General features: G+C 45.7%; 1 protein-coding gene across 45 annotated transcripts in view; it reads left to right on the top strand.

Moving 5' to 3' along the window:
• Positions 1-22,387, top strand: part of nedd4l (NEDD4 like E3 ubiquitin protein ligase) — a 196,109-nt gene extending 173,722 nt beyond the window's left edge. For 32 of the 45 annotated variants that reach the window (XM_012959672.3, XM_012959670.3, XM_012959663.3 and 29 more), the window contains 16 exons: positions 792-869; positions 2,016-2,070; positions 2,177-2,233; positions 5,534-5,592; positions 6,893-6,958; positions 9,571-9,800; positions 10,294-10,415; positions 12,327-12,397; positions 12,820-12,915; positions 14,387-14,460; positions 16,207-16,267; positions 16,893-16,952; positions 17,905-18,012; positions 18,879-18,975; positions 19,547-19,619; positions 19,786-22,387. In XM_012959672.3, coding sequence (XP_012815126.1) covers positions 792-869; positions 2,016-2,070; positions 2,177-2,233; positions 5,534-5,592; positions 6,893-6,958; positions 9,571-9,800; positions 10,294-10,415; positions 12,327-12,397; positions 12,820-12,915; positions 14,387-14,460; positions 16,207-16,267; positions 16,893-16,952; positions 17,905-18,012; positions 18,879-18,975; positions 19,547-19,619; positions 19,786-19,888 — 1,410 coding nt within the window. In that variant the 3' untranslated portion in view covers positions 19,889-22,387. 45 annotated transcript variants of the gene reach the window in all.
• The last annotated feature ends 5,033 nt before the right edge of the window (positions 22,388-27,420 follow it).

The following is a 27,420-nucleotide window of genomic DNA, read 5'->3' as shown; positions in this document are numbered from 1 at the left end:
AACCCAATAGGGCTGTTCTGGTCCCAATAAGGGGTAATTAAATCTTAGTTGGGATCAAGTACAGGTACTGTTTTATTATTACAGAGAAAAGGGAATCAATTAACCATTAAATAAACCCAATAGGGCTGTTCTGGTCCCAATAAGGGGTAATTAAATCTTAGTTGGGATCAAGTACAGGTACTGTTTTATTATTACAGAGAAAAGGGAATCAATTAACCATTAAATAAACCCAATAGGGCTGTTCTGCCCCCAATAAGGGGTAATTAAATCTTATTTGGGATCAAGTACAGGTACTGTTTTATTATTACAGAGAAAAAGGAAATAATTTTTAAAAAATGTAATTATTTGATTAAAATGGAGTCTGTGGGAGATGGCCTTCTGGTAATTTGGGGCTTTCTGGATAACGAGTTTCTGGATAATGGATCCTATACCTGTACACAACATTTTACTTAACTTTCTTTTAAAAATATAATATTTGTGACCGGGTTTCTTCTGACTTCCCTGAGAACCAGTTTGTCTGTTTACCTTGGTCTGAGATAAAGTCTTTGGGTTTCAAGGTAAAATGTTATTTACAACCATTGCTCTGTAAATAAGCCCCCAGTATGCTGCACTGCATGGCTTTGTACCTTACGCACTAAAGGTGCCCATACACAGGCAGACTTATACTGCAGGTTCAGCCCCATTGGGCAGCCTGTCTGCCTGTGTATAGGCGCCCCTGATGGGCAGGATAGTTTCCTGCTCTTTTATGTTTACCCAAAAACAGCAATTTAGGGTTTTTTCTTTTATTCAAGGAGGATCCGCGACTGAAGTTCCCAGTACACATGAGAACAAAAGCTTCCTTGAACCCTAATGATCTGGGTCCTCTCCCTGTAAGTATCTGAGCTCATTGTTTCTGTTTTATATAAAGAGCAGCCAGAGCGCCTGGTACATCTTCGGTTAATGTGTTATTTAGGTCTGTTGTACTGTTTTCTGTATAGAGCAGCTCTCTGCAGATAAAGTCATGCACTCCAGTCTTTCACTGCCTCTATTAGGGTGAAGCCACACTGAGCTACTTAGTAGCAGCTACTTGTCACAGCTTCTAAACACCAGAAAATCCCCTGCCATAGACAATACTGAGAATTGCCTCTGCTAAAAGCAGAAAGCCTTTTCAGTGTGGTGTGTCTCCCGCGATAGCAGAGATCTATCATGGCCAACTGAACCGCTGTGTGGGTTCTTACCCTTAGGGTGAAGACACACAGAGCTACTTGTAGCAGCTACTTGTCACGGCTACTAAAAGTAAGAAAATCCCCTGCCATAGGCAATACTGAGAATTGCCTCTGCTAAAACACATGTAGAGACAATTATCAGTAAATGATCAGCATTGTCTATTTTTGTAGCCACGACAAGTAGCTGCTACTAGTAGCTCTGTGTGTCTTCACCCTTAAGAGTAAGAACCCACAAACCACTCCAAAAAGGCTTTCCAATGGCAACAATAGGAGTCGCCGGTGGAAAGCCCTTAACTTTGCTTCTGTAATCCAAAGTTGTGCAAAGTTTGCTCCTGTCGGCGACTTTGCGTGACTATGGAAAAGAAGCAACTCCTATTGTTGCCGGTGGAAACCCTTTTTGGAGTGGTTTGTCACGTCACCCACGATAGCAGAGATCTATCAACCGCTCCATGGGTTCTTACCCTAAGCTGTAGGGGTATACTTATTTTGGCACAGATTTATTATATCCCCCTGTTTGCCTAGCCACACCCCCATTGCTATGCCACACCCCTTGATATCAGATCACACCCCTATGGAGGTGCAAATAATGCATGTAACCAGCCTGCTTGAAGTACAGTGCCTTCTAAGGTAATAGTAAGATGCCGGCTGAGCCAGTAACACCACCATAGCTGCACAGGGAAATAAAGGAAAACAGTTACACATTAGCTTCTAAAGTTGCTATTGCCATTAATAGTTAGCTAATTGCCTACTCGTTACTTTGTGCATAAGATTGCCAGCTCTGAATTAATTACAACTGATTTTCTCGCACAGCCGGGCTGGGAGGAAAGAATCCACGGGGATGGGCGAACGTTCTATATCGATCACAGTAAGTACGCCGCTATTCCCCACTTTCCAACACTTTTCCAGTTGCCATGCCAACGTGCCGCCATTAAGAGTATTTTCAAAGCCATGTGATTTCAATCCCTATTCAGGAAGTCCAGGGTTGAGGTGTCGAGACACAGGTACCAGCTGCTCGGTGCCCCCCTACGGTACAGTACATTCACCAACAGAGATGCTTTGGGTTGCCTTTCCCGACTTTGTGAACCATTAACATCCATTTTTGTTTCCCCTTTAATCCTATTGACCTAATACTGTATGACTACAGTACGGAATCCTTAGTATGTAGTTGTGTGGGGGACACCGGAAACATGGAAAAGAAGTTCAGAAACGTATTGGTGCCACAGCCATACGCTGCCATTGCCTTTCCCTCCCCCCCTTGGGGCAAAGTGGCCAATTAGCTCTTCTGAATTTGGTTTCCTGCTTGCAGCATGCTTTGTATGGTTTCTACACATTAATGCACCTACAACTTCCCCTACTCAGCGCTCACTGTAGGAGGAGTAACTTATGTCTCCGCCCACCCTGTAATACATACAGTCTAACACTTTGGGTTTATCTTGTATTTATGGCTATTAAACAGTTTGTTCACCTTTGAGTTAACTTTTAGTATGATATAGAGAGTAATATTCTGAGACAATTTGCAATTGGTCTTCATTTTTTATTATTGGTAGTTTTTTTAAATTATTTTACTTTTTGTTCTGCAGCTCTCCAGTTTGAAATGTCAGCAGCTGTCTGGTTGCTAGGGTCCAGTTTACCCTAGCAACCCGGGCGTGGTTTGATATATGGATAGAAGAGGGACTGAATAGAAAAATAAGTAATAAAAAGTAACAATAATAAAACTGTAGCCTCACAGGGTAATAGGTTTTGGCTGCCGGGGTCAGTGACCCCCATTCAACGCTGGCGTCAGAAGAAGAAGGCAAATAATTCAAAAACTATAATATAAAAAATGAAGACCAATTGAAAAGTTGCTGGGAAATGGCCAGTCTATAGGATATTAAAAGTTAACTTAAAGATGAACTACCCCTACAAACTATTGGGGGAGGTATCTAAAGGGCATCAGTTGTGTGCTGCCTGTGTGCAAATATAGTTTTACCCCATGAGTGTGAATGTGTCATTAAATGTATTCTAGTAATAGTACATTTATTTTAAGCTTTATTGTTACATATTGGTTCCTCCGTGACACGTGGCTGCAGCTAAATCCTTCAGGCTGAACGGTTCCAGAATTAGGCAGGATCTGTGTGTCCCCCATAGAGGAACAAGTTAACTTTTAGTGTGATGGAGAGTGATATTCTGAGACAGTTTGCAATTGGTCTTCATTTTTAATTACATTTTGATTATTTCATTTTTTGTTCTGCAGCTCTCCAGTTTGGAGATTCAGCACTTATCTGGTTGCTAGGGTCCAGTTGCTAAGCTACAGTTTTATAGTTATTGTTACTTTTTATTACTCATCTTTCTATTCAGCTCCTCCTCTCTATCTTTTGTTTCTACCCTTACTAATACCTCATGTAGAGAGTTCCACGGGACCTTCACAGATCTGTTAGTAAAACACTGTATCACCCCCCAAGCCTGGCCTTGGGCATAAACATCTGCTCATTGGGCACAGTTAGTAGCAAGCCCCTCAGGAGACGAACATCCATGTGACAATGTTTAAAGGGGAACTCCTCCCACAACTTTGCAATATCCATCAATTAAATATATGCAGCCTTTTCATAAAAATGTAATAATATGGTTTGGAACAGTTCCCTAAGCCCCGCCCCCTGTTCCCCTGCTGATCTGGCTGGCTACTTTGTGACTCAAATAAAATGTAACAGTAGTCGCCTGCCACCAGCCTGCCTTCAGCCTGTATCCTCCCAATCCCACAATTCCCTGCTGCACACGTGATGTCAATAAGGAAAGGAACATCCCAGTGCAATGCATTGTGGGTTATGTAGTTCCTGCATGCTGTCTGTAAGCTGTGGGAAATTGTTACAATTTGTAACATCAGTGTTTTAGTCCCTCCTCCCCTGCCAGGATTTCAAATGATACAGAAAGAGAAGAACAGTTTTGCAGCTGAATTTCAGCATATAAAAATGGTATTTATTCCTACTTATTGAAGGAACAGATTACAGTGATAGGGATATTAGGGGTTTCTGGGTTGTTTTCATTTTGGTTTGGAAGCCGGAGTTCCCCTTTAAATCTGCCCAATGGATTTCCATCAGCAATTGGCAGTTCAGATCTGCTGAGTAAAGGTCCCCATACATGGGCCGATTCTAGCTGCCGATATCAGTCCCTTAGACCAATTCGGCTGCTTATCGGCCCATGTATGGGCACTAACAACAGGCCTGCCTGACCGATATCTGGCCTCAAATCGGGCAGGTTAAAAAATTTAGTCGGATCGGGGGCCGTATCGGCTCGTTGATGCGGTCCCCAAACCAACTGCGCCTATTACCGGCGTTCTAATTCGAATTAGCCTAAATTCACCCGATATTGCCCACCCGTAGGTGGGGGGTATCGGGAGAAGATCCACTCGCTTGGCGACCTCGCCAAGCAATTGGATCTTAACGTGTATGGGGACCTTGGGACAAACCCTCCTAATCCTACATTTATCCACAGTGATCTCTCTGTATCTCCAGTTATCATTATAGCTGCAGTGATTTATCTAAGGAGATGGTTTTCTATTGGTCAATTAAACACTAATGCATTCAGTCAGCCAATGACTGTGCAGATGCCAGTGTTTGGTAGCTCAGTGCCCCAGTTGCCCCCAGCTGGCAGAGGACTCTTCTTGTTTATTATGAAGCATGTGATTTCCCTAAATGAATGCAGCGTATGTAAATCTGAATATCTAACCGTGTCTTGGGATTTATTGCTCTAAGGGTGAGGGAGAGTGGCTGGGCAATGCTTAGGGGCAGAACTGCCCGGGTTTCCGTGTATGCGAGTGTAGCCCTCACTCATCAGCATGGTGGGAGTTACAGCACCACAACAAGCAACGTGCCTATAGGGGTGGTTCACCTTTACATTAACATTTGTTATGTTATAGAATGCCCTAGCAACTTTGCAATTGGTCTTCATTATTTTATTGTTTTAGTCATTTTTTAAATATCTGTCTGGGTTTTCTGACTCTTTCTAATGGGGGTCACTGACCCCGGCAGCCAAATAACTATTGCTGCTTATTTTTACTTATAACTTCCTATCCTATTCAGCACCTCACATATTCATTATTCAGTCTCCCATTCAAAACTCCCTGGTTGCTAGGGTAAATACAACCCTAACAACCACATAACTGCTGAAAAACCAAAGTGCTGAAAAGAAAGATAAATAACTGAAAAACCACAAAAAAATAAAAGAAATGCAGACCAATTGCAAAAATATTTAAAGGTGAACAACCCCTTTAAGGTTGCAGCATAAGAATGATACATGATTAAAGCCATTATGGAACATCATTGTAATAATATTTCTGTACATTTATATTGCAGACACCAAAATAACCCAATGGGAGGACCCCCGGCTTCAGAATCCCGCCATCACTGGCCCTGTAAGTACCCTACGGCCTCTCTGCAATCTCAGCCTCAAACAGTTAAGCACATTGGCTGTGGTTGCCGGGGAAACGGGCCTCTGGTGCTGCTTTGCAATTTGCAGGATTTCACATTACAGGGTTTATGTATTTTTTTCTGTGTCTTTTCCTGAGTCATCAGGGTCTAAGGGCAACAAATCCAGTGTCGTGAGTTGCCGCCCCCACCCTCCTCCTCGTCTATTGGGCGACCAGCATTTCTCTCTGGAATAATAAATAACAAATCCACTCATAAATCAGCCCTAAAGTCACTCCTCCACATCCAGTGCCGGGTACCAGGCTGCCATGGCTTCCCATACACATTTATGGGCTGAGCCAAATACACTAGGGCTATAGTCTTGGGGTAATTGGGGGGTACAGAATTATCTACAGAATTTATGCTTACGAGCAACTTTGATGCACTTTTATAAATAAATGTTTCATGTTATGCACAGTGTTTACTCTGTTGCCAATAGTATACAGACCTGAATAAATAGCCCCCCCGCATCATCATTAAAAACAGGGTACATTTGGGATTTATAAGTACAGGTATGGGATCCCTTATCCGGAAACCCGTTATCCAGAAATTTCCAAATTACGGAATGGCCATCTCCCGTAGACTCCATTTTAATTAAATAATTCTAATTTTTAAATATGATTCCCTTTTCTCTGTAATAATAAAACAGTACCTGTACTTGATCCCAACTAAGATATAATTACCCCTTATTGGGGGCAGAACAGCCCTATTGGGTTTATTTAATGGTTAAATGATTCCCTTTTCTCTGTAATAATAAAGCAGTACCTGTACTTGATCCCAACTAAGATATAATTACCCCTTATTGGGGCAGAACAGCCCTATTGGGTTTATTTAATGGTTAAATGATTCCCTTTTCTCTGTAATAATAAAACAGTACCTGTACTTGATCCCAACTAAGATATAATTACCCCTTATTGGGGGCAGAACAGCCCTATTGGGTTTATTTAATGGTTAAATGATTCCCTTTTCTCTGTAATAATAAAACAGTACCTGTACTTGATCCCAACTAAGATATAATTACCCCTTATTGGGGGCAGAACAGCCCTATTGGGTTTATTTAATGGTTAAATGATTCCCTTTTTGTCTGTAATAATAAAACTAATAAAATAAATTATTTTTAGTAGACATAAGTTATGGAGATCCAAATTACTGAAAGTTCCCTTATCCGGAAAACCCCAGGTCCCGAGCATTCTGGATAACAGGTCCCATCCCTGTATAACTGTAACATTTGTGTTGCTGTTTCTCCAGGCCGTCCCCTACTCAAGAGAGTTTAAGCAGAAATACGACTACTTCAGGAAGAAGTTGAAGAAACCTGTAAGTAATGACTGATCTGTAACGGGTGTAATTGCTAATTGTGTGTGAGTGGATACTCTGCGCTACTATGTAATGGGATCACTCAGCAAGGGGACTAGCACATCCGTCAGTAATCGCCCGGCTCACTTGGTACATAATCTCATACATTTGCTTTTGTTTCCCAAGGTTCATCCCAAGGAGACTGGCTCTACCCTCAGCCATAAAGCCCAGTGTATAAAGGCCCGGCTTGCCTTCCCGGTTACTTCTCTAGCTCCTGTTTCAAGGGAAACTTACTTTTATGAGGTTTTAGGGGGGAGGGAAATACACAGGGAGTTACTAAGAAACCCTGGATTTTCCCTCAGATTAGTATTGCCTTTCCTTAGGTAAATATAAATGTTTCTATTGGTGAAAGGTATCATTGCTGTTATGCAATAGGCTTAGTTTGCCCTTCAGTTTAACCCTTTTGTGGCTTCCTTCTTAAACTTGCAAAGAGTTCTCCTCCTTATTCTGTAATATAGCGCTGATCTATTTTACAGTGCTTTATAGAGATACCAGTCCCTGCCCCAGTGGAGCTTACAATCTAAGGTCCCTATCACATTCCCATCAGTCCCTGCCCCAGTGGAGCTTACAATCTAAGGCCCCTATCACATTCCCATCAGTCCCTGCCCCAGTGAGCTTACAATCTAAGGTCCCTATCACATTCCCATCAGTCCCTGCCCCAGTGGAGCTTACAATCTAAGGTCCCTATCACATTCCCATCAGTCCCTGCCCCAGTGAGCTTACAATCTAAGGTCCCTATCCCATTCCCATCAGTCCCTGCCCCAGTGGAGCTTACAATCTAAGGTCCCTATCACATTCCCATCAGTCCCTGCCCCAGTGAGCTTACAATCTAAGGTCCCTATCCCATTCCCATCAGTCCCTGCCCCAGTGGAGCTTACAATCTAAGGTCCCTATCACATTCCCATCAGTCCCTGCCCCAGTGAGCTTACAATCTAAGGTCCCTATCACATTCCCATCAGTCCCTGCCCCAGTGGAGTTTACAATCTAAGGTCCCTATCACATTCCCATCAGCCCCTGCCCCAGTGAGCTTACAATCTAAGGTCCCTATCACATTCCCATCAGTCCCTGCCCCAGTGGAGCTTACAATCTAAGGTCCCTATCACATTCCCATCAGTCCCTGCCCCAGTGAGCTTACAATCTAAGGTCCCTATCACATTCCCATCAGTCCCTGCCCCAGTGAGCTTACAATCTGAGGTCCCTATCACATTCCCATCAGTCCCTGCCCCAGTGAGCTTACAATCTAAGGTCCCTATCACATTCCCATCAGTCCCTGCACCAGTGAGCTTACAATCTAAGGTCCCTACCCCCATTCACACACACTAGGGGCAGTTTATCAGGAGCCAATTACTTGTCTCTATGTTTTGGGGTGTGAGAGGAACCTGAAGTACTCAGGAGGAACCAGGGGTGACAAAAAACCAACATATCTAAGAACCAAATTTCAATTTTTTAAAACACGCTAGCAAAGCGCGCCCCAGACCCACTCCAGCCCTGAAGAGATACACACGAAACAGGGTGGTAGGGAGGGCTGCAGCAGCCCCAGAACCGCAACTGGGGGAATATGCACTCCCTGCAGATAGTACCCTGGCTGGGGTTAAATCTAGGACTCCATTCCTGCAAATCATCAGCGCTACCCCTGTGCCCCCAAGCTGCCAGTATGCAATGCAGAATGGTTGGGTGAATGTAGATATGAAGATGACAGAATAGGTGTATGAATAATACAATGTTGTTCCCCCTCAGATCTTTTGAAAAGTATTGGGAACATCTTGGCTGTAATTGGTGCCCAAAGGGTTAAGCATAAACTAAAACCCTGTTATTTTTGGCAGCCAATTAGTGAGCATTAATAAGTGCTAAAGCCAGTTGTCATTGCAAAGCTATTAGCATAATTATCCTGACTTGTTTACTGTTTTGATTACGCCAATGCTCTCTCCTAATTATGAAGCAGGGGGAGTAATATACAGAGCGACATCAGTAATGTTCCACTGTTCCACCAGGGTCGCAGCAAATTCTCACCAAAGTAGTTAATTCAAAAGAAGAATAAAGCTCAGGCCTATTCAGTGCAGTTAGCTGGCAAAGGGCAAATTATATGGTCCCTAAGGTGTGTAATTATGTGCTGGGGTTGCCGTGCTACACACCGGGGAGGGGGAGCCATATGGATTTAAGGGGGTGTCTTAATATGACATAATATAATTCTTTCACATATGAATAAAGGGGGATATCCCTACAGTAAGGACCAAGCATTTGGGGTTTGCTGCGCTACCACCATTAGTGTGGGTATGGTCTTAAAAGCTCTTGTGATAACATGGGTGTGGTTTGAAGTGGGTGCGGTTTTAAGAAGGGGAGTGGTCAAAACCCTCCACCATGTAGGCCAGAAAAATTCCCTCAGTACCACAGAAGTTGCACTGCTCTATGTTATACCATCCAAGATACAACTTGTTGCTGCACCTTCTAACTATTTCTATCATTTTCCATGTGATTTTTGGCCGGTGTGATTGTGTAAGGGACCCCGTAATACAGACAATGCCCCTGTAGCTCTGCCTGGAGTGTTTCTCACCCCTCTGTCTCTGCTCTGCCAGGCGGATATTCCAAATCGATTTGAGATGAAGCTTCACAGAAACAACATTTTCGAGGAATCCTATAGGAGGATAATGTCGGTGAAGCGGCCGGATGTCCTTAAAGCCAGATTATGGATTGAATTTGAGTCGGAAAAAGGCCTCGATTATGGAGGAGTAGCAAGGGAATGGTTCTTCCTTCTGTCCAAAGAGATGTTCAACCCATACTACGGGCTGTTTGAGTACTCCGCTACGTAAGTGCAATAACACAAGTGTAAAAAAGGCTAGAAATGCAGTATGTTACGTACTAAGTACTTACTGAGCCAGCCAAGAGGCACAACTGCCCTGCAACAGTAATGAGCCAGGCCTTCAGCACAGTTACCCACAGCAGCACCTCATCTTGGGTCTTGTTAGGCCATCTTTTGTGTGTCAGTGGCACTGCACATGCTCATTGGGCTCTGGGCTGAAGGGCTGTGGGTTCCTGGGGCTGGTACAGACAGGGCCGGAACTAGGCGTAGGCAGAAGAGGCAGCTGCCTAGGGCGCAACGATTGGGAGCCTCTCCTGCCTACCCCCTAGTAATCTTCCTCTGTCATTGCCCCCGCCGCTTGTCATTAGCGGTGGAGGCAATGACCGTTCGGATCGCGGTTGCCTAGGGCGCCCGGTCAGCTTGGCCCGCCCCTTGGTACAGAAGCCCAGAACACAATGTCTTATATTTAAATATGTGTCTCCTTCTTTGCCCTTAACAGGGACAATTACACACTTCAGATAAATCCCAATTCGGGTCTTTGCAATGAAGATCACCTTTCGTACTTCACGTTTATTGGTCGGATTGCTGGGCTCGCCGTGTTCCATGGAAAATTATTAGATGGTAAGACCCAGAGATCCGAATAGACACAGTTCCAGGTCCCAGTATGGAGGTTACAGTGCACTTTCTATTTACTGCCTTTTTTGCCATGTAAAGTCTCCTGACTTTTAAGAAACAGCTCTGTTACGGTGAAGACACACAGAGCTACTAGTAGCAGCTACTTGTCACGGCTTCAGAAACAGACAATGCTGATCATTTACTGATAATTATCTCTGTGTGTTTTAGCAGAGGCAATTCTCAGTATTGTCTATGGCAGGGGATTTTCTGGTGTTTAGTAGCCGTGACAAGTAGCTGCCACTAGTTGCTCTGTGTGTCTTCACTCTAAGGGTAAGGACCCACAAATCAGTTCAGTCGGCCGTGATAGATCTCTGTTATCACGGGCGACAAACCACACTGAAAAGGCTTTCCACAATGGAAAGCCTTGTCAGATCAGTTTGTTGCACGCGATAGCAGAGATCTATCACAGCTGACTGAACCACTCCATGGGTTTTTACCCTTAGTAGCAGTGACAAGTAGCTGCCACTAAGTTGCTCTGTGTGTCTTGACCCTTATGGAACCTAGGGGCCGGATGACTATGGGAAATTGCAGGAATCAGCCATTAATTAGTAATTAGTGCTTAGACTCACAACATATTTGGGGCAGGCATTCTTTGATTATGATTTGATTATTTTCCTTTTAAAGGGAAAGATATAAATATGGGTCTGGTAGGCCCATTGGGTTGCCTCATACACAGGCAGATAAGCTGCCGACTGCAGGAGCCAAATTGGCTGCCTAAAGGTGGCCATACACGGGCTGATTGTAGCTGCTGATATTGGTTCTTGCCAGTGTAGGGGCAGGAACGAGGGGAATGCCGAAGGATATCTGGCCTGAAATTGGCCAGATATCGATTGGGCAAGTTAAAAGATTTAGTCAGAACGGGGACCGCATCGGCTCGTTGATGCGGACCCCGAACCTACTGCCCCATTGCTCCCCAGGGCCAAACGATCGAATTAGCCTACATTTTCCCGATATCACCCACCCGTAGGTTGGCGACTTTGCCAAGCAAGCGAATCTTAACGTGTATGGCCAGCTTAACTCTGTAGCACTTCATGCACAGTCAGGTAACCCTAGCGTTTCTGGCTGTCTGACCGTCAGAGAGTGCTCTTGTGCCCAAAGCCTCTTACTTGCAGTCTCAAACTTGAACCACTAAAGGAGAAAATGCAGCTTTGTTAGACTCTCGCTGGGAGTTTGCCAAGAAGAGGTTGTACAAGGACAGCTGTTCTGCCTGCCCAGTTTTGGGCCATTTCCCTATAAGTAAAAGTCTGCAGATAAATCCTTTACGGTGATTAAAATTATAGCACGGCATTCCAAGGGCAGATAAATCAGCCTTGTTACGTATCGCTTCTCCAATCCACCAGTCACATAAGGACGGTGCAGGGTGCGGGGAGTTGTTTGAGACCAATCCATGGAACAATCTTTAGCATTTGTTGTGCCTACAATTGTTCTGCACACACAGTTGGATATAAAGCATTCTCAGAGCGATTCTGTTTGTGTGCCCCCGTCTGAGTGCTGCTTTCTAGCAGTCATTAGCCGATTTGCCAGCTTATTGGACCTCATCATTTCCAATTCTTCCATTAGTGCTTATCAGCCCTGTAGAGCCCTTCAGTAAGCATTAGGGGAATGATAGCTCTTCCCCACGCTGGGAACAGTGCCCAATCCTTATTATTGCTAACAGGCACCGTGCCTTTGATGTGGATTTACAGATTAGCCCTCACCGTGGCACAATAACTCCCAATTACAGTAATGGGTGCCCCAGTGCATTGTGGTAAAAAATGTAGGTGCCTTTCCCCCGTGCCTGTGTTCCATGTATTTCTGCTTGTTGCTGTTTGTCACCTCTTCTAATGTTTCCCTTTTTGCTGTTCTGCGTCCCTTTAGGTTTCTTCATTAGACCATTCTATAAGATGATGCTGGGGAAACAAATAACGCTGAAAGACATGGAGTCAGTGGTAAGTTGTCTGGGCGCCATATTCTTTGCCAAACCTCCCTGTGGTTAAATTATTGTAGGCTAATACTATTATTTCATATTAATATTGTCTATAATAATAATAAGCTGTGACCCCCAAGCTTCATTGTTTCCTGGCAGGAAGATACTCAGTACTGATAATGCCCCATATGTAATAAATGGCACTTTGTTTGCCCAGGAGCAGTAACCAGTAGCAACCAATTAGATGATTGCTTTTTAACAGTTGACCAGTAAATGCTTCCTGCTGATTGGTTGCTATGGGTTACTGCTCCTGGGCACACTTAGTGCCATTTATTACATAACCCCCATATTCTCCAATCAAGTCAAGATTTCTCCTGCACGTTACTCGCTGCCATCGCCAGGATACTGCGTGGCTAATAATTACTGTGCATCTTGTTTTTATAGGACAGTGAATACTACAATTCCTTAAAATGGATCTTAGAAAACGACCCAACCGAGCTGGATCTCAGGTTTTGCATAGATGAAGAAAACTTCGGTCAGGTGGGTACCAGCCCAAGTTATTCAGCTGAAATCATGGCTGTCATTTTATTGCATGTTTGAGAAGGTTTCACATATAAAATCAGTCGCCCATAGCAACCTGCAGGTAAGTACAGGTAGGTGAGTCTTGCCTCAACATACCAAACATGGCTGTCCATTATAACGCCATTATGGGGGTGTAAAACAATCACCCAACCTGTGAAACCCTAGTGTAATCTGGTAATTATCAATAAACTGAATTAATCATAGAGTTATCAGAGTCAGATTAATGAGTAAGGGCCAGCAACAGGTTATCCAAGGGTCCAAATTTCTCCTGTGTGTGGCCCAAAAACACAGTACCAAAGCCCCCGATGTGAATCACCTGCAAGCTCCTGTGCAAACTTATTTCACGAAACAGTTGCCTGCCTGCCGGGTTTCCTAGGAATTATGGGAGGTCATTCGTGCTGGGCAAATTTTGGCCTGTGGGCAGTAACCCATGGCAACCAATCAAAGTGTTGCATTCATCGTTCTACCTGATGCTGTTTTAAAAAAAGCCAATTACTGTTTGGTTGCTTTAGGATACTGCCCAGGGGCTAATTTGCCCAGTATTGATAAATGAGCCCATATGGTCTTCCACTGATTCAGCTCTGTCCTTAACGCCAGCTACCAATAGAGCGGGCTTCCAATATACTTAGCTTGGCTGCTGTAAATAGCTGTATAGTCATTCTGCTAGAAATGCCCCTCCCGTTATATATGAATGAATGAATAATCTTTATTGTCATTATCACTTGGACAACGAAATTGCAAAACAATCAACTCAAAGCAATGCAAAAGCACTATACAAAAATAACACACCATATATATAGCATATACATTAATATTTATATACATTTATACTTATCCCCAATCTTGTAGGTTGGCCTAATCATTGGGCATAAGCCAGTGGCCAACATAAATGTACCAATATGCCTAATGGCCAGATTTAGTTCCAATAATATCTAGGGCTGCAAATACATTTTCACCCACAAATCTCATCCCAGTTGACATTCAAGCTGGGCTTTCAGGTGTATCAATAGGAGCGAATAAACAAACCCCCAAATCTTATTGGCCTTTAGACTGAGCACCTACTGCTTTAAGTTCCCACAGTTTGGGAATCATTGTATTATGGGGATGAAAGTAGTAAAAAAAATAAGTTTGATTGATGTCTTGGTTACTATGGTGATAAGGATGTCGTAGCGTATGTATAAAGCCGTGTAAATAGCAGTGGTCCCATTGATTGGTGTAAATACGGGATGGGTGTAAATATGGCGCCATACTTTATATGTTTTATTTATTTTCACTTTACTAATGGAATATAGAATTGTATGAACTGCTGCTTGATAAATATGGGATCCATTTGAAACTTACGGTTCTTCCACTATAAAATTCATTTCCCCTTAATAACGAGGCCGGCGGTGCATTTATACTAACGAAGACCCATTTGCTTGTTCTGTAGACGTATCAGGTGGATCTGAAGCCCAATGGATCTGAGATGGTCGTGACCAATGACAACAAGCGAGAGTACATTGAGTAGGTTCTGTTCTTCATCTCTTCTCGGTGTTTCATTCACATTTGCCTGAATGTAATTCATTGGTTTTGCTTTCCCAAAACTTACAGACATCAATTCAAAGTTCAGTTATTGCTCTGATCATAAAGGGGTTGTTCACCTTTAAATAAACGTTTAGTATGATGTAGACATTAATATTCTGACACAATTTGCAGTTGGTCTTCATTTTTATATTTTTAGTGATTTTACAGGTATTTAACTTTTGTTCAGCAGCTTTCAAGCTTGGTATTTCAGCAGCAGTCTAGTTGCTAGGATCTTATTTGCCTTAGCGACCAGGCAGTTGTTTGAATAAGAGACAGGAATACGAATAGAAGAAGAACCAAATCAGAAGATAAGTAATAAAAAGTAACAATAACAATAAAACTGGAGCCTCACAGAGCAATAGTTTTTGGCTGCCGGGGTCAGTGACCCCCATTTGAAAGCTGGAAAGAAGCAGAAAAGGGAAGGCAAATATTCTTAAACTATAAAAAATAAATAATGAAGACCAGTGCAAAGTTGCCAGGAATAGGGCATTCTATAACATACAGACCCCCATATGTAATAAAAGGCACTAAATTTGCCCAGTAGCAGTAACCCGTAGCAACCAATAAGACATTTGCTTATAAACAGGTGACCAGTAAATTCTACCTGCTTATTGGTTGCTATGGGTTACTGCTCTTGGGCAAACTTAGTGCCATTTATTACATAACCCCATACGAGTTAACTAAGGGTTTCCCTAGTAAATAGGTTTTAGTCCCTTATTGGGAGGAACAAGAAGCACAATAGAAAGTGGATAGAAGCACAGCTGTACCTTGCAAATCTGTATATATATACATTTATACATACATTTATACATTCATACATACACAGACGCGCGTTAGACAATGGCGAGTGATGTCTATTGATAAAATCAGGGCTGTGCGCTGACATTTCAGACGCATTAGATGTGATTTTTCCCTTCCCATAAACAAAGGCACGCCAGCTGCTTATTTACCATTCTGTTATTTTTAGTCACGGTTTGAGTCATGAAGAGAACAGGCAGCGCATTATTCCTGTTCCTATTATTCCTGCAGATGCTTTAAATCTCAAGTTATATAAAATTCTGGGGAAAGTTGATAAGTAGAGGGAGAGACGGGCAGGGAGCAACTTCTCCTTTGTTCTGTCTGTGCCAAGCCCCCTGGCCGAGCAGCACATATTTGCCCCCCAGCCGCTGGCACTGATTGTGTTAATCTGGTTGTTTGGCCCCTGGACCAATAGTGGATCATATAGGAGACCTGTGCAGGAGAGGAGTGCACCACTGTGGCCCTGATATAGCAGCACTGGGTACCTGGCACTGCCGCCGGCACGACCCGCCCAGGCCTAAATCAGCCCCTGTCTCTTATATAGCACTGCCTGTCCGTATCTGGCACCACCTAGGGTAGGGTGGAGATTGTGGCTTCTGGATTTAGTCAGGGCAGTTTGGACTGCAGGGCCCCAGAAGCACCTGTGCCCCCCTGGGGTTTCTTCTAGTAGGCCCGCTGTGCCAGTCACGTTCTGGGGGAACCAAAATATATCAATAAACCAAAGGGTGCACAGATGTCTCCGCCCCATCATAGAACATTTTACTGTACAGAATAAGGCACTACTTACAGTATGTAAGTGCCCATAGGGGTGAGATCAGCACAAAGAGACATCCCAGGAAGGGCAACTGTCGGCATTATACTAACAGTCTCTGTTTCTTTCCTTTGTAGCCTCGTGATCCAATGGAGGTTTGTCAACCGGGTACAGAAGCAGATGAATGCCTTTTTAGAAGTAAGTGTGTGGGTTTTAATCTGTTAGCCTGGTGCCCAGTTTTATCTGTAGGGGTGCAGCTAAGTGGGGCTCATTGAGCGATGTACTTGTGCAACAGCCGCACTACAGTATTCTGCTTGGGAAAGTCACTTACACTCATCACGCGATTTAATGTAAACGCAATGACAGTGCCTTGAAGCATGTCTGTGTGGCTTCAATGCATTGTTTTTATAGTTCCTATTCCATGTAGATTATAGTAAGTTACATTGAGATTGCATTGCTCCATGCATTGTATGGCTAGGGGCACAGCAGCTAATAGGCTGGATAAGGATCGAGGGCTTTTCTCTTAAACTGGGCAACCTAAGCTTAGGTAACTGGGCAAAGGAAATAGCATAATCTGTATATCTGTGTGCCACCCTTCTGTACTTCCCTGCCCATCTGTGGCCTGTGGGGTCGGGAGGCTCAAGGCCTCGTCATTGTGCAGTCGCGTTCGTATTCCCAGTTAATATGTATTTCCATAAACATCTCACACTTCTCTATGGGGAGGTCCGTTTCGCTGTTTATTGCTCCTTTATAATCTGTGTAAGCCTTTATTAACCTTAAAATCGCTGTTGATTTCCCTAAAGAGTTTTCATTTGTTTTCCAGGGTTTTACTGAACTCATTCCTATTGATCTAATAAAAATCTTTGATGAAAATGAGCTGGAGGTAAGTACCTGTGCCCCCAGTCTCTGCAGCCCCCGTACGTGTTCCTAGTTATTAGTGTCCCTCACAGCCTGTCCTGTTTGTTAGAATAGACGGTACCCTGGGGAATGGGGCTTAGGTGTCCTTCAGAGATTATAGATTTATATTCCTAATCTTCATTTCTAATTCCCCAGCACCTCCACTACTTGCTCTGTAGCAGCAGCCCTCACATTCATTTTCTTTCCCAGTGAAGTGGAATAAATAAGAGGGATTATGTACTTTCCCCTCACACTGGATCAGATAATAAAAAGGAAAATTGAAACCTGCTCAGGCTAAAATAATTGTTTTCTTTCAATTCCAATTCTGTTGGCATATCTATATTAGTGGCCTTCAGGCTGGGCCCCCTTAGCCCATAACAAGGTTACAGATATATAGAAACATTGGGGTAACAGTCACCCTGCTATAGTTCCAGGGGTACCCAGGGCACAAATAAGCTCTCACCCCAAATCCCCCCTAACTGGCCTTCAGGCTGGGCCCCCTTAGCCCATAACAAGGTTACAGATATATAGAAACATTGGGGTAACAGTCACCCTACTATAGTTCCAGGGGTACCCAGGGCACAAATAAGCACTCACCCCAAATCCCCCCCTAACTGGCCTTCAGGCTGGGCCCCCTTAGCCCATAACAAGGTTACAGATATATAGAAACATTGGGGTAACAGTCACCCTGTTATAGTTCCAGGGGTACCCAGGGCACCCTAATTTATTTTCAGGGTGGCTACCCCTTCAGTATCCCATACTGTATATCTTGCCTGTGAATATCTCCTGTTGCCCTTTGGCCCCACACGTTGCCCCCCTGCTGCCCCCTCTGTTCCCCCGTAGGGCCGTTTCCCTATATCCCCTTACTGTAATGGTGCATTAATGCTACAATAGAATTGCAGAATAAAATCCGCTCCTTCTCTCTCCGCCTCTGTTAGTTGCTAATGTGCGGCCTTGGTGATGTTGATGTGAATGACTGGAGGCAACACACCCTGTATAAGAACGGCTACTGCCCCAACCACCCCGCCATACAGTGGTTCTGGAAGGTAACTCGCCGCTGCTGTTCTTGCTGTTTGGGTTATTCCATATTATTATCAGGGATAATGGCAGAATTACATCAATTAGGGACATGCAACATGGCACCCCCTGGTTCATTCTGCAATTCCCAGCATCCAAACAGCCTGTGGGGCCCTGCTGGTGATAGGGGCTAATACCCTCTATGGGAAGGCAGGTATCTATAGGAAGGTGGGTATTTCTTGGAAAGGGGGTATCTATGGAAAGGCGGGCATCTATGGGAAAGCAGGTATCTATGGGAAGATGGGTATCTGTGGGAGGGCGGGTATCTATTGGAAAGCGGGTATCTATGGGAAGATGGGTATCTGTGGGAGGGCAGGTATCTATTGGAAAGCGGGTATCTATGGGAAGATGGGTATCTGTGGGAGGGCGGGTATCTATTGGAAAGTGGGTATCTATGGGAAGATGGGTATCTGTGGGAGGGCGGGTATCTATTGGAAAGCGGGTATCTATGGGAAGATGGGTATCTGTGGGAGGGCGGGTATCTATTGGAAAGCGAGTATCTGTGGGAGGGCGGGTATCTATTGGAAAGCGGGTATCTATGGGAAGATGGGTATCTGTGGGAGGGCGGGTATCTATTGGAAAGCGGGTATCTATGGGAAGGCGGGTATCTATGGGAAGATGGGTATCTGTGGGAGGGCGGGTATCTATTGGAAAGCGAGTATCTGTGGGAGGGCGGGTATCTATTGGAAAGCGGGTATCTATGGGAAGATGGGTATCTGTGGGAGGGCGGGTATCTATTGGAAAGCGGGTATCTATGGGAAGGCGGGTATCTATGGGAAGATGGGTATCTATGGAAAGGCCTGTATGTAAGAGAGTATACGTTGTGCTCCTATAGGCGGTGTTATTAATGGATGCAGAGAAACGCATACGCTTGCTGCAGTTTGTGACTGGGACGTCACGTGTGCCTATGAATGGATTTGCTGAACTGTACGGTAAGCGGGGAACCCACTCATTTCCCACAGATATTCCCATCCCTTGTGCAGGCAGAGATACACACGGCAGGCACTGCTGCACCCCAATAATGGGGTTAGGGGGAAGCAGTAGGGCACATTGGCTGCTGTAGGTTGGCCGTTGGAGAGAGTAGGGTATGGGGGGAATAGGGCATATGTACTTGATTAGGAATATGATATCATAGTGATGTATGGTGGGTACAGGATGGGTGGGCACCCTTGGGTGGGTCTTGGTTTTGGAGTCAGATGTGGTTTTAGGCCAAAAAGATTCCATTAGAGTGAGATATGGGGGGGGGGGGTGCGGGGCCGATACTGTAACCTGGTCAGAACTTGCCGTGGGAGAGTGAGATGGTGGGTATTGGGCGGTACCACTGCCCTGGGCTGGGACTTGGAATTAGAGTGAAAGACGGATTTAGGCCAAGTTGTTTGCCAGCACCGCGCAGTAAGCACCAATAAGCCCGAGCCTAATGAAAGCCTAGCGGTAGTTTCCTGTACAATGGCTGCTATCGGTATGTAGCCCAGATAACATTCAGTATTTTGTCTCTTCCCAAAGGTTCAAATGGTCCTCAGCTGTTTACAATAGAGCAGTGGGGAAGCCCCGACAAGCTGCCCAGAGCTCACACATGGTAAGTCACATGACTGCACTCTGATAGGTCGCTCTGCTCTCCAATCATATCCCTGATTAATTCTGGGGCCAATATTAATCATTCTGCCTTGGTTTTGAACCAGTCGGAACTGAAAGCACACACCTGATTGGTTGCTGTGGGTAACTGCATTTTCTCTGTTTCCCAGCTTTAACCGCCTGGACTTACCTCCATACGACTCGTTTGAGGATTTACGGGAGAAGCTTCTCATGGCCGTGGAGAACGCTCAGGGATTCGAAGGCGTCGACTAAAGAGGCCTCTGTCTCTCTCCAGCTAAAGCGCGGCTTGCACCGGGAACTTGTGCTACGGATTGTACCACTGACACACAAGGGGCAATTGCAAATAAACGGAATTACAAAAATGGGACAAAAGATTCTGCCATTTATGACGTTGTGTCCATTGAGCTGACCGCGGGACGCGTGGGAACAGCGCCCTGCTTACCGGCAACCATGGTACCATTTTCCTTTGTGAATCGGCCCGGGCAGGCAGACTAATGGTTCAAACTGTGCCAATATGGAAGCCATTCTCTGGTCTTTGGCAAACGGCCCCTGATATTGGTTCTGCAGCGCAGGCGCACATTTCAGGCGTTTGCAATGGCGGTGGATGGGTTCTGCCCCGGGGTACACGTTAGACTACATTTCAGGAGGACTTGCTCTATTTATGTGGTGCCTCGTTAGGCCAAAAAAGCCCTTGATACATATTTTACATAACTTTCTAACGAATGGAACTAATCACTTCACATGTATAGTATTAAACCTCATGTTTACTTTTTAAAATGATTTAGACCTATTTTCAGATTTTATTTCAATTTAATTAAAGCTATATACTCAAAAACATGAGCCATCGTTCCATTGATTCCCGACTCCCCGACAAGGCCATGTTGGCGCGGAGACGCAGGGGTGGCGCTCACTGGGGAGGCTGGTAAAGCAAAGCCTCTATAGACCAAAAACCCAACCCCCCCCAGCATGTTATCATGCTCCCTAGTGGCCTCAGTGTCTCCCCCTGTTGGCCAATGTTTTCGGGCAAAGACAAAGGTATGCACATTGATTCTGTATTTCCATTGGTGGAGAGTAATTGCAAGGGCCAATGCAATGCTTTGTTACTGTAGCATGCCAGGAATCCTATTGGTGTATTCTGGGGCTGTCATGGAAGTGCCATTCACGCTTGGAAATATTCATGTTGTTGTTAAACTGTACAGAAATACTTTTTATCAGCTATTGCTCTTCTCTGTTTGTCACGGGGAGGCGGCCGCACCGGAACGTCACTGGCCCCTCCCACTTTATACGATCTGCACCTGATTCGAAGGCACTTTAATCGTCCAAACGTTGCTTTTCCTTCACGTCCAATCACCTTGACTCTGTTCTTTTCTACGGAGATGAATCTTTCTACCCCTCGGCCGTCACACAAAGACAAGGAGTGAATGTAGCGCTCGGCCTTATTGCCCCGCCGCGGGGAATTTTAACCCTTTTGTGGTCGGCGAATCACAAAACAGAAAACAACCGGGGGCTTATTATTTCTCACTGTTATGCCGAGCTTGTTGCATGCCTATGCTGTAGTGCCTGAACTTGTCTCTTGTGATTCGTCCTTTTATTTCACTGCCAAATAGAATGTGAAAGGCAACTGATTCCGTGGAATTGTCTGTTGTACGAGTCTGCGCTCAACTGTGTAACGTTTCACTGGTGAATTCGTGCAAATGAACACAACCATAAAAAGGGCAAAATGTGGTATTTCCTTCTCTCTCATTGGCTCACCAAACTGACAGTAAGGGGAGGAGCCCAGGTATTCTGCCTTTATCCACCATAACCTGCTTGGTACATTGGGGCAATAAGAACCAAACTGGTCGCCATAACAACCCACCATGCACTTTTCCATTGTTACCCGGCCACTCCCATAGGCTTTCCTGAGAGGCAGGTAATAATGGGCAATATCTAGTGCCACGGACCTTAGGGCTCAACGGCCCCTAACCATCATGGCTGCCTGGTCTAAAACAACATGGCTGCAAGGTCTAAACCAACGTGGCTGCCAGGTCTAAACCAATGTGGCTGCCAGGTCTAAACCAATGTGGCTGCCAGGTCTAAACCAACATGGCTGCAAGGTCTAAACCAACGTGGCTACCAGGTCTAAACCAACGTGGCTGCCTGGTCTAAACCAACGTGGCTGCCAGGTCTAAACCAACGTGGCTGCCTGGTCTAAACCAACGTGGCTGCCTGGTCTAAACCAACGTGGCTGCCTGGTCTAAACCAACGTGGCTGCCAGGTCTAAACCAACGTGGCTGCAAGGTCTAAACCAACGTGGCTGCAAGGTCTAAACCAACGTGGCTGCCAGGTCTAAACCAATGTGGCTGCCAGGTCTAAACCAATGTGGCTGCCAGGTCTAAACCAACATGGCTGCAAGGTCTAAACCAATGTGGCTGCCAGGTCTAAACCAATGTGGCTGCAAGGTCTAAACCAACGTGGCTGCAAGGTCTAAACCAACGTGGCTGCAAGGTCTAAACCAACGTGGCTGCCTGGTCTAAACCAACGTGGCTGCCTGGTCTAAACCAACGTGGCTGCCAGGTCTAAACCAACGTGGCTACCGGGTCTAAACCAATGTGGCTGCCAGGTCTAAACCAACAGCTTTCGGAGAAGTGCAGTTTAGTGAGTCGTGAATAACAAAATGTCCTCCTACTTTACTACTTACCAGGCTGCCATATTGTTTTGCTTCATCATCTGTTTCAACTGAATATACTGTAAAATCTTTTTAATCAATGACTACGTGTCTGTGGCTGATTATTGTAATGGAGGAAGGAACGAGAGAAGTAGGGGCCTTCCCAGCATGCTCAGGGGCAGGGGGCTTATCTCCGGCCAGGATAGATTCCTACAGATAATAATCCAGGGCTGTCAGACTTTACCCCCCAGGTCATTAATAGAATTTTCTCTCAGACAGATATTTATGGCTGATCAGCTGTGTGTGTGCCGGAACTGCCCCGGGGCAAAGGGAACCTTATCTCAAGGGGCAGCAGAAACCTGCCCCGGGGAACTTTAGTGACACATTCAGCTCTTTGGGCAGAGAGTTCTTTTGCCCCCCCCAGATGGAGCACAGGAGGGTAAATACGGTGAGAATAGCGTGTCTCTGGGGCATTTGGGCCAGAAACAGCCTCAAACAGTTGCCCTCGTGGTGACGTTAAGGGATTGTCTGACCCAGTCACTGTCACTCTGCCTATAGGGATGGGGTTCAACTGCAGATTCTGCCCAAATTCTGCCTAAAGCCCCTACATACTTCTCATTGTCAGTACCAACACCATGTCCAATCAGATTCATTCCTACCTCATCCGTTGCCCCCACCCTGGTATGCCCTTAGGGTAAATATTTACTTTTCTATTACAGAACCCATTTAACCCAAACTGGGCCGTGCCAGTCCTTCCCTTCGCTTCCCACCAACACTCTTTACAAGTGACCCCTTTCCTCTGCCCCAGGGCCCCTTTATTCTGGGAGTGAGGGTTTTATTCCTTATCCGAGGCTGTACAGCCAATGGAATGTCAGTCCCACCTCACCCTGTGCCGGTATTGGTCAGGCCGCTGCCTGTGAGTATCTGGGAAGGAACCAAGCCCCACATTCTGCAATTACTAAAGGATGAAGGATTTGGGTGTTTGAGCTGCAAATGAAATCCAGGTCCCTACCCTTGTGAGGCTACTAGTGTGGAATACATGTCAGTATCGCTTTAACTGCCCCCTGTCCCATTGGTCTGGCCATGTCTGGAATGGGATCGTCTCCTACACCGAGACAGTTCTGCCTCCAAACAGCAGTGAAACAGCCATAGGGGGATGTACCATAGCAGCTCTGTCCAAGTGGAGTTTCAGGGTCTAGATGTAACCCTCCATTTATAAGCCCCGCCCCCTAGCTGGTCTCCATAGACATGCCCCGCCCCCTATCTGGGCTCCATAGACATGCCCTGCCCCCTATCTGGGCTCCATAGACTGATCAGTTTGATAGAATCTGCCCCCCAAACACAGAGTGCTGCACCCAACTGACCCACTATGGAGTGCTGCTCTATATATAATATACAGGTATGGGACCTGTTATCCAGAATGCACAGGCCCTGGGGTTTTCTGGATAAGAGATCTTTCTGTAATTTGTATCTCCATAACTTAAGTCTACTAAAAATCACTTAAATATTGAATAAACCCAATAGGGCTGTTCTGCCCCCAATAAGGGGTAATTATATCTTAGTTGGGATCAAGTACAGGTACTGTTTTATTATTACAGAGAAAAGGGAATCATTTAACCATTAAATAAACCCAATAGGGCTGTTCTGCCCCCAATAAGGGGTAATTATATCTTAGTTGGGATCAAGTACAGGTACTGTTTTATTATTACAGAGAAAAGGGAATCATTTAACCATGAAATAAACCCAATAGGGCTGTTCTGCCCCCAATAAGGGGTAATTATATCTTAGTTGGGATCAAGTACAGGTACTGTTTTATTATTACAGAGAAAAGGGAATCATTTAACCATGAAATAAACCCAATAGGGCTGTTCTGCCCCCAATAAGGGGTAATTATATCTTAGTTGGGATCAAGTACAGGTACTGTTTTATTATTACAGAGAAAAGGGAATCATTTTTAATAATTAGAATTATTTGCTTATAATGGAGTCAATGGGAGATGGCCTTTCTGTAATTCGGAACTTTTTGGAGAGCAGGTTTCTGGAGAAGGGATCCTGTGCAAGTACTGAATTATATGCCATTTATTCACACCATTTCCTTACTAGCCTGTCTGAGAACATGGAAACTGGAGAAAAATAAAGATTTTGTGATTTATAACTTTCTGACTGTATTGCCCCCCCCCCCCCCCCCCCCCCCCCCCCACCTCCCAAGCGGAATCATTAGGATAAAGGGATTTCATTAAGGAAAGTTATTTAAATCCCACAATGATTTAGGCTGGAAATGACAAATATTAATCCGGGAGTCTTTATGTCATTACTTATATGATTAAAAACAAGGAGATTTATCCTGGATTGGAACGAAATCTATAGAGAAGATCCCACCCAATCAGCCTCCGTATTATTCCTCCAATCAGGGCGGCTGTGCCGGGAGGGGGTTCCATAACTCAGGGATGTCTATGTACTTTCACCCAACCCTTATGGGGGCTCGAGGGGCCTCACACTATATATATATACTACTAGAGTAGCGCCCGCCCACACCCTGTTCCTCCTCCTACAGCGAATTACATGAGATTAACCATAAACACAAGCGTTATCAGTAAGATTAATTCTTTCTAATAAATCCCTGTTATTTCTCTCATCCGCTTTCAGCTTTAAATCCTTCCCCACAGAAGTGAACAACAATTGCCGCCAATTGAAAAAAATAATGGAATAAACTAGAAATGGGTCAAGCGATGAATGTGATTCCCTGAGGGACCCAGAACTGCTGGGAAGAACCATATTTAGTATTGTTGGATTCAGCCGGATGGTGCCTATAGTAGCAATGGGATAATAGCCTCTGGGAAGGGACTGGGGCTGTGGGATAGCAGGTATAGTAGGGAGAGATGGTGCCTATAGTAGCAGTGGGGGGATAATAGCCTCTGGGAAGGGACTGGGGCTGTGGGATAGCAGGTATAGTAGGGAGAGATGGTGCCTATAGTAGCAGTGGGGGGATAATAGCCTCTGGGGAGGGACTGGGGCTGTGGGATAGCAGGTATAGTAGGGAGAGATGGTGCCTATAGTAGCAGTGGGGGGATAATAGCCTCTGGGAAGGGACTGGGGCTGTGGGATAGCAGGTATAGTAGGGAGAGATGGTGCCTATAGTAGCAGTGGGGGGATAATAGCCTCTGGGAAGGGACTGGGGCTGTGGGATAGCAGGTATAGTAGGGAGAGATGGTGCCTATAGTAGCAGTGGGGGGATAATAGCCTCTGGGAAGGGACTGGGGCTGTGGGATAGCAGGTATAGTAGGGAGAGATGGTGCCTATAGTAGCAGTGGGGGGATAATAGCCTCTGGGAAGGGACTGGGGCTGTGGGATAGCAGGTATAGTAGGGAGAGATGGTGCCTATAGTAGCAGTGGGGGGATAATAGCCTCTGGGAAGGGACTGGGGCTGTGGGATAGCAGGTATAGTAGGGAGAGATGGTGCCTATAGTAGCAGTGGGGGGATAATAGCCTCTGGGAAGGGACTGGGGCTGTGGGATAGCAGGTATAGTAGGGAGAGATGGTGCCTATAGTAGCAGTGGGGGGATAATACCCACTGGGAAGGGACTGGGGCTGTGGGATAGCAGGTATAGTAGGGAGAGATGGTGCCTATAGTAGCAGTGGGATAATAGACTCTGGGAAGGGACTGGGGCTGTGGGATAGCAGGTATAGTAGGGAGAGATGGTGCCTATAGTAGCAATGGGGGGATAATAGCCTCTGGGAAGGGACTGGGGCTGTGGGATAGCAGGTATAGTAGGGGGAGATGGTGCCTATAGTAGCAGTGGGGGGATAATAGCCTCTGGGAAGGGACTGGGGCTGTGGGATAGCAGGTATAGTAGGGAGAGATGGTGCCTATAGTAGCAGTGGGGGGATAATAGCCTCTGGGAAGGGACTGGGGCTGTGGGATAGCAGGTATAGTAGGGAGAGATGGTGCCTATAGTAGCAGTGGGATAATAGCCTCTGGGAAGGGACTGGGGCTGTGGGATAGCAGGTATAGTAGGGAGAGATGGTGCCTATAGTAGCAGTGGGGGAATAATAGCCTCTGGGAAGGGACTGGGGCTGTGGGATAGCAGGTATAGTAGGGAGAGATGGTGCCTATAGTAGCAGTGGGGGGATAATAGCCTCTGGGAAGGGACTGGGGCTGTGGGATAGCAGGTATAGTAGGGAGAGATGGTGCCTATAGTAGCAGTGGGGGGATAATAGCCTCTGGGAAGGGACTGGGGCTGTGGGATAGCAGGTATAGTAGGGAGAGATGGTGCCTATAGTAGCAATGGGGGGATAATAGCCTCTGGGAAGGGACTGGGGCTGTGGGATAGCAGGTATAGTGGGGAAAGATCGTGCCTATAGTAGCAGTGGGGGGATAATAGCCTCTGGGAAGGGACTGGGGCTGTGGGATAGCAGGTATAGTAGGGAGAGATGGTGCCTATAGTAGCAGTGGGATAATAGCCTCTGGGAAGGGACTGGGGCTGTGGGATAGCAGGTATAGTAGGGAGAGATGGTGCCTATAGTAGCAGTGGGGGGATAATAGCCTCTGGGAAGGGACTGGGGCTGTGGGATAGCAGGTATAGTAGGGAGAGATGGTGCCTATAGTAGCAGTGGGGGGATAATAGCCTCTGGGAAGGGACTGGGGCTGTGGGATAGCAGGTATAGTAGGGAGAGATGGTGCCTATAGTAGCAGTGGGGGGATAATAGCCTCTGGGAAGGGACTGGGGCTGTGGGATAGCAGGTATAGTAGGGAGATATGGTGCCTATAGTAGCAATGGGGGGATAATAGCCTCTGGGAAGGGACTGGGGCTGTGGGATAGCAGGTATAGTAGGGAGAGATGGTGCCTATAGTAGCAGTGGGGGGATAATAGCCTCTGGGAAGGGACTGGGGCTGTGGGATAGCAGGTATAGTAGGGAGAGATGGTGCCTATAGTAGCAGTGGGGGGATAATAGCCTCTGGGAAGGGACTGGGGCTGTGGGATAGCAGGTATAGTAGGGAGAGATGGTGCCTATAGTAGCAGTGGGATAATAGCCTCTGGGAAGGGACTGGGGCTGTGGGATAGCAGGTATAGTAGGGAGAGATGGTGCCTATAGTAGCAGTGGGGGGATAATAGCCTCTGGGAAGGGACTGGGGCTGT

Source organism: Xenopus tropicalis, chromosome 1 (genome assembly GCF_000004195.4).
Source record: "Xenopus tropicalis strain Nigerian chromosome 1, UCB_Xtro_10.0, whole genome shotgun sequence".
Lineage (NCBI taxonomy): Eukaryota > Metazoa > Chordata > Amphibia > Anura > Pipidae > Xenopus > Xenopus tropicalis.
This window is presented reverse-complemented; position numbering and strand designations above follow the sequence as displayed.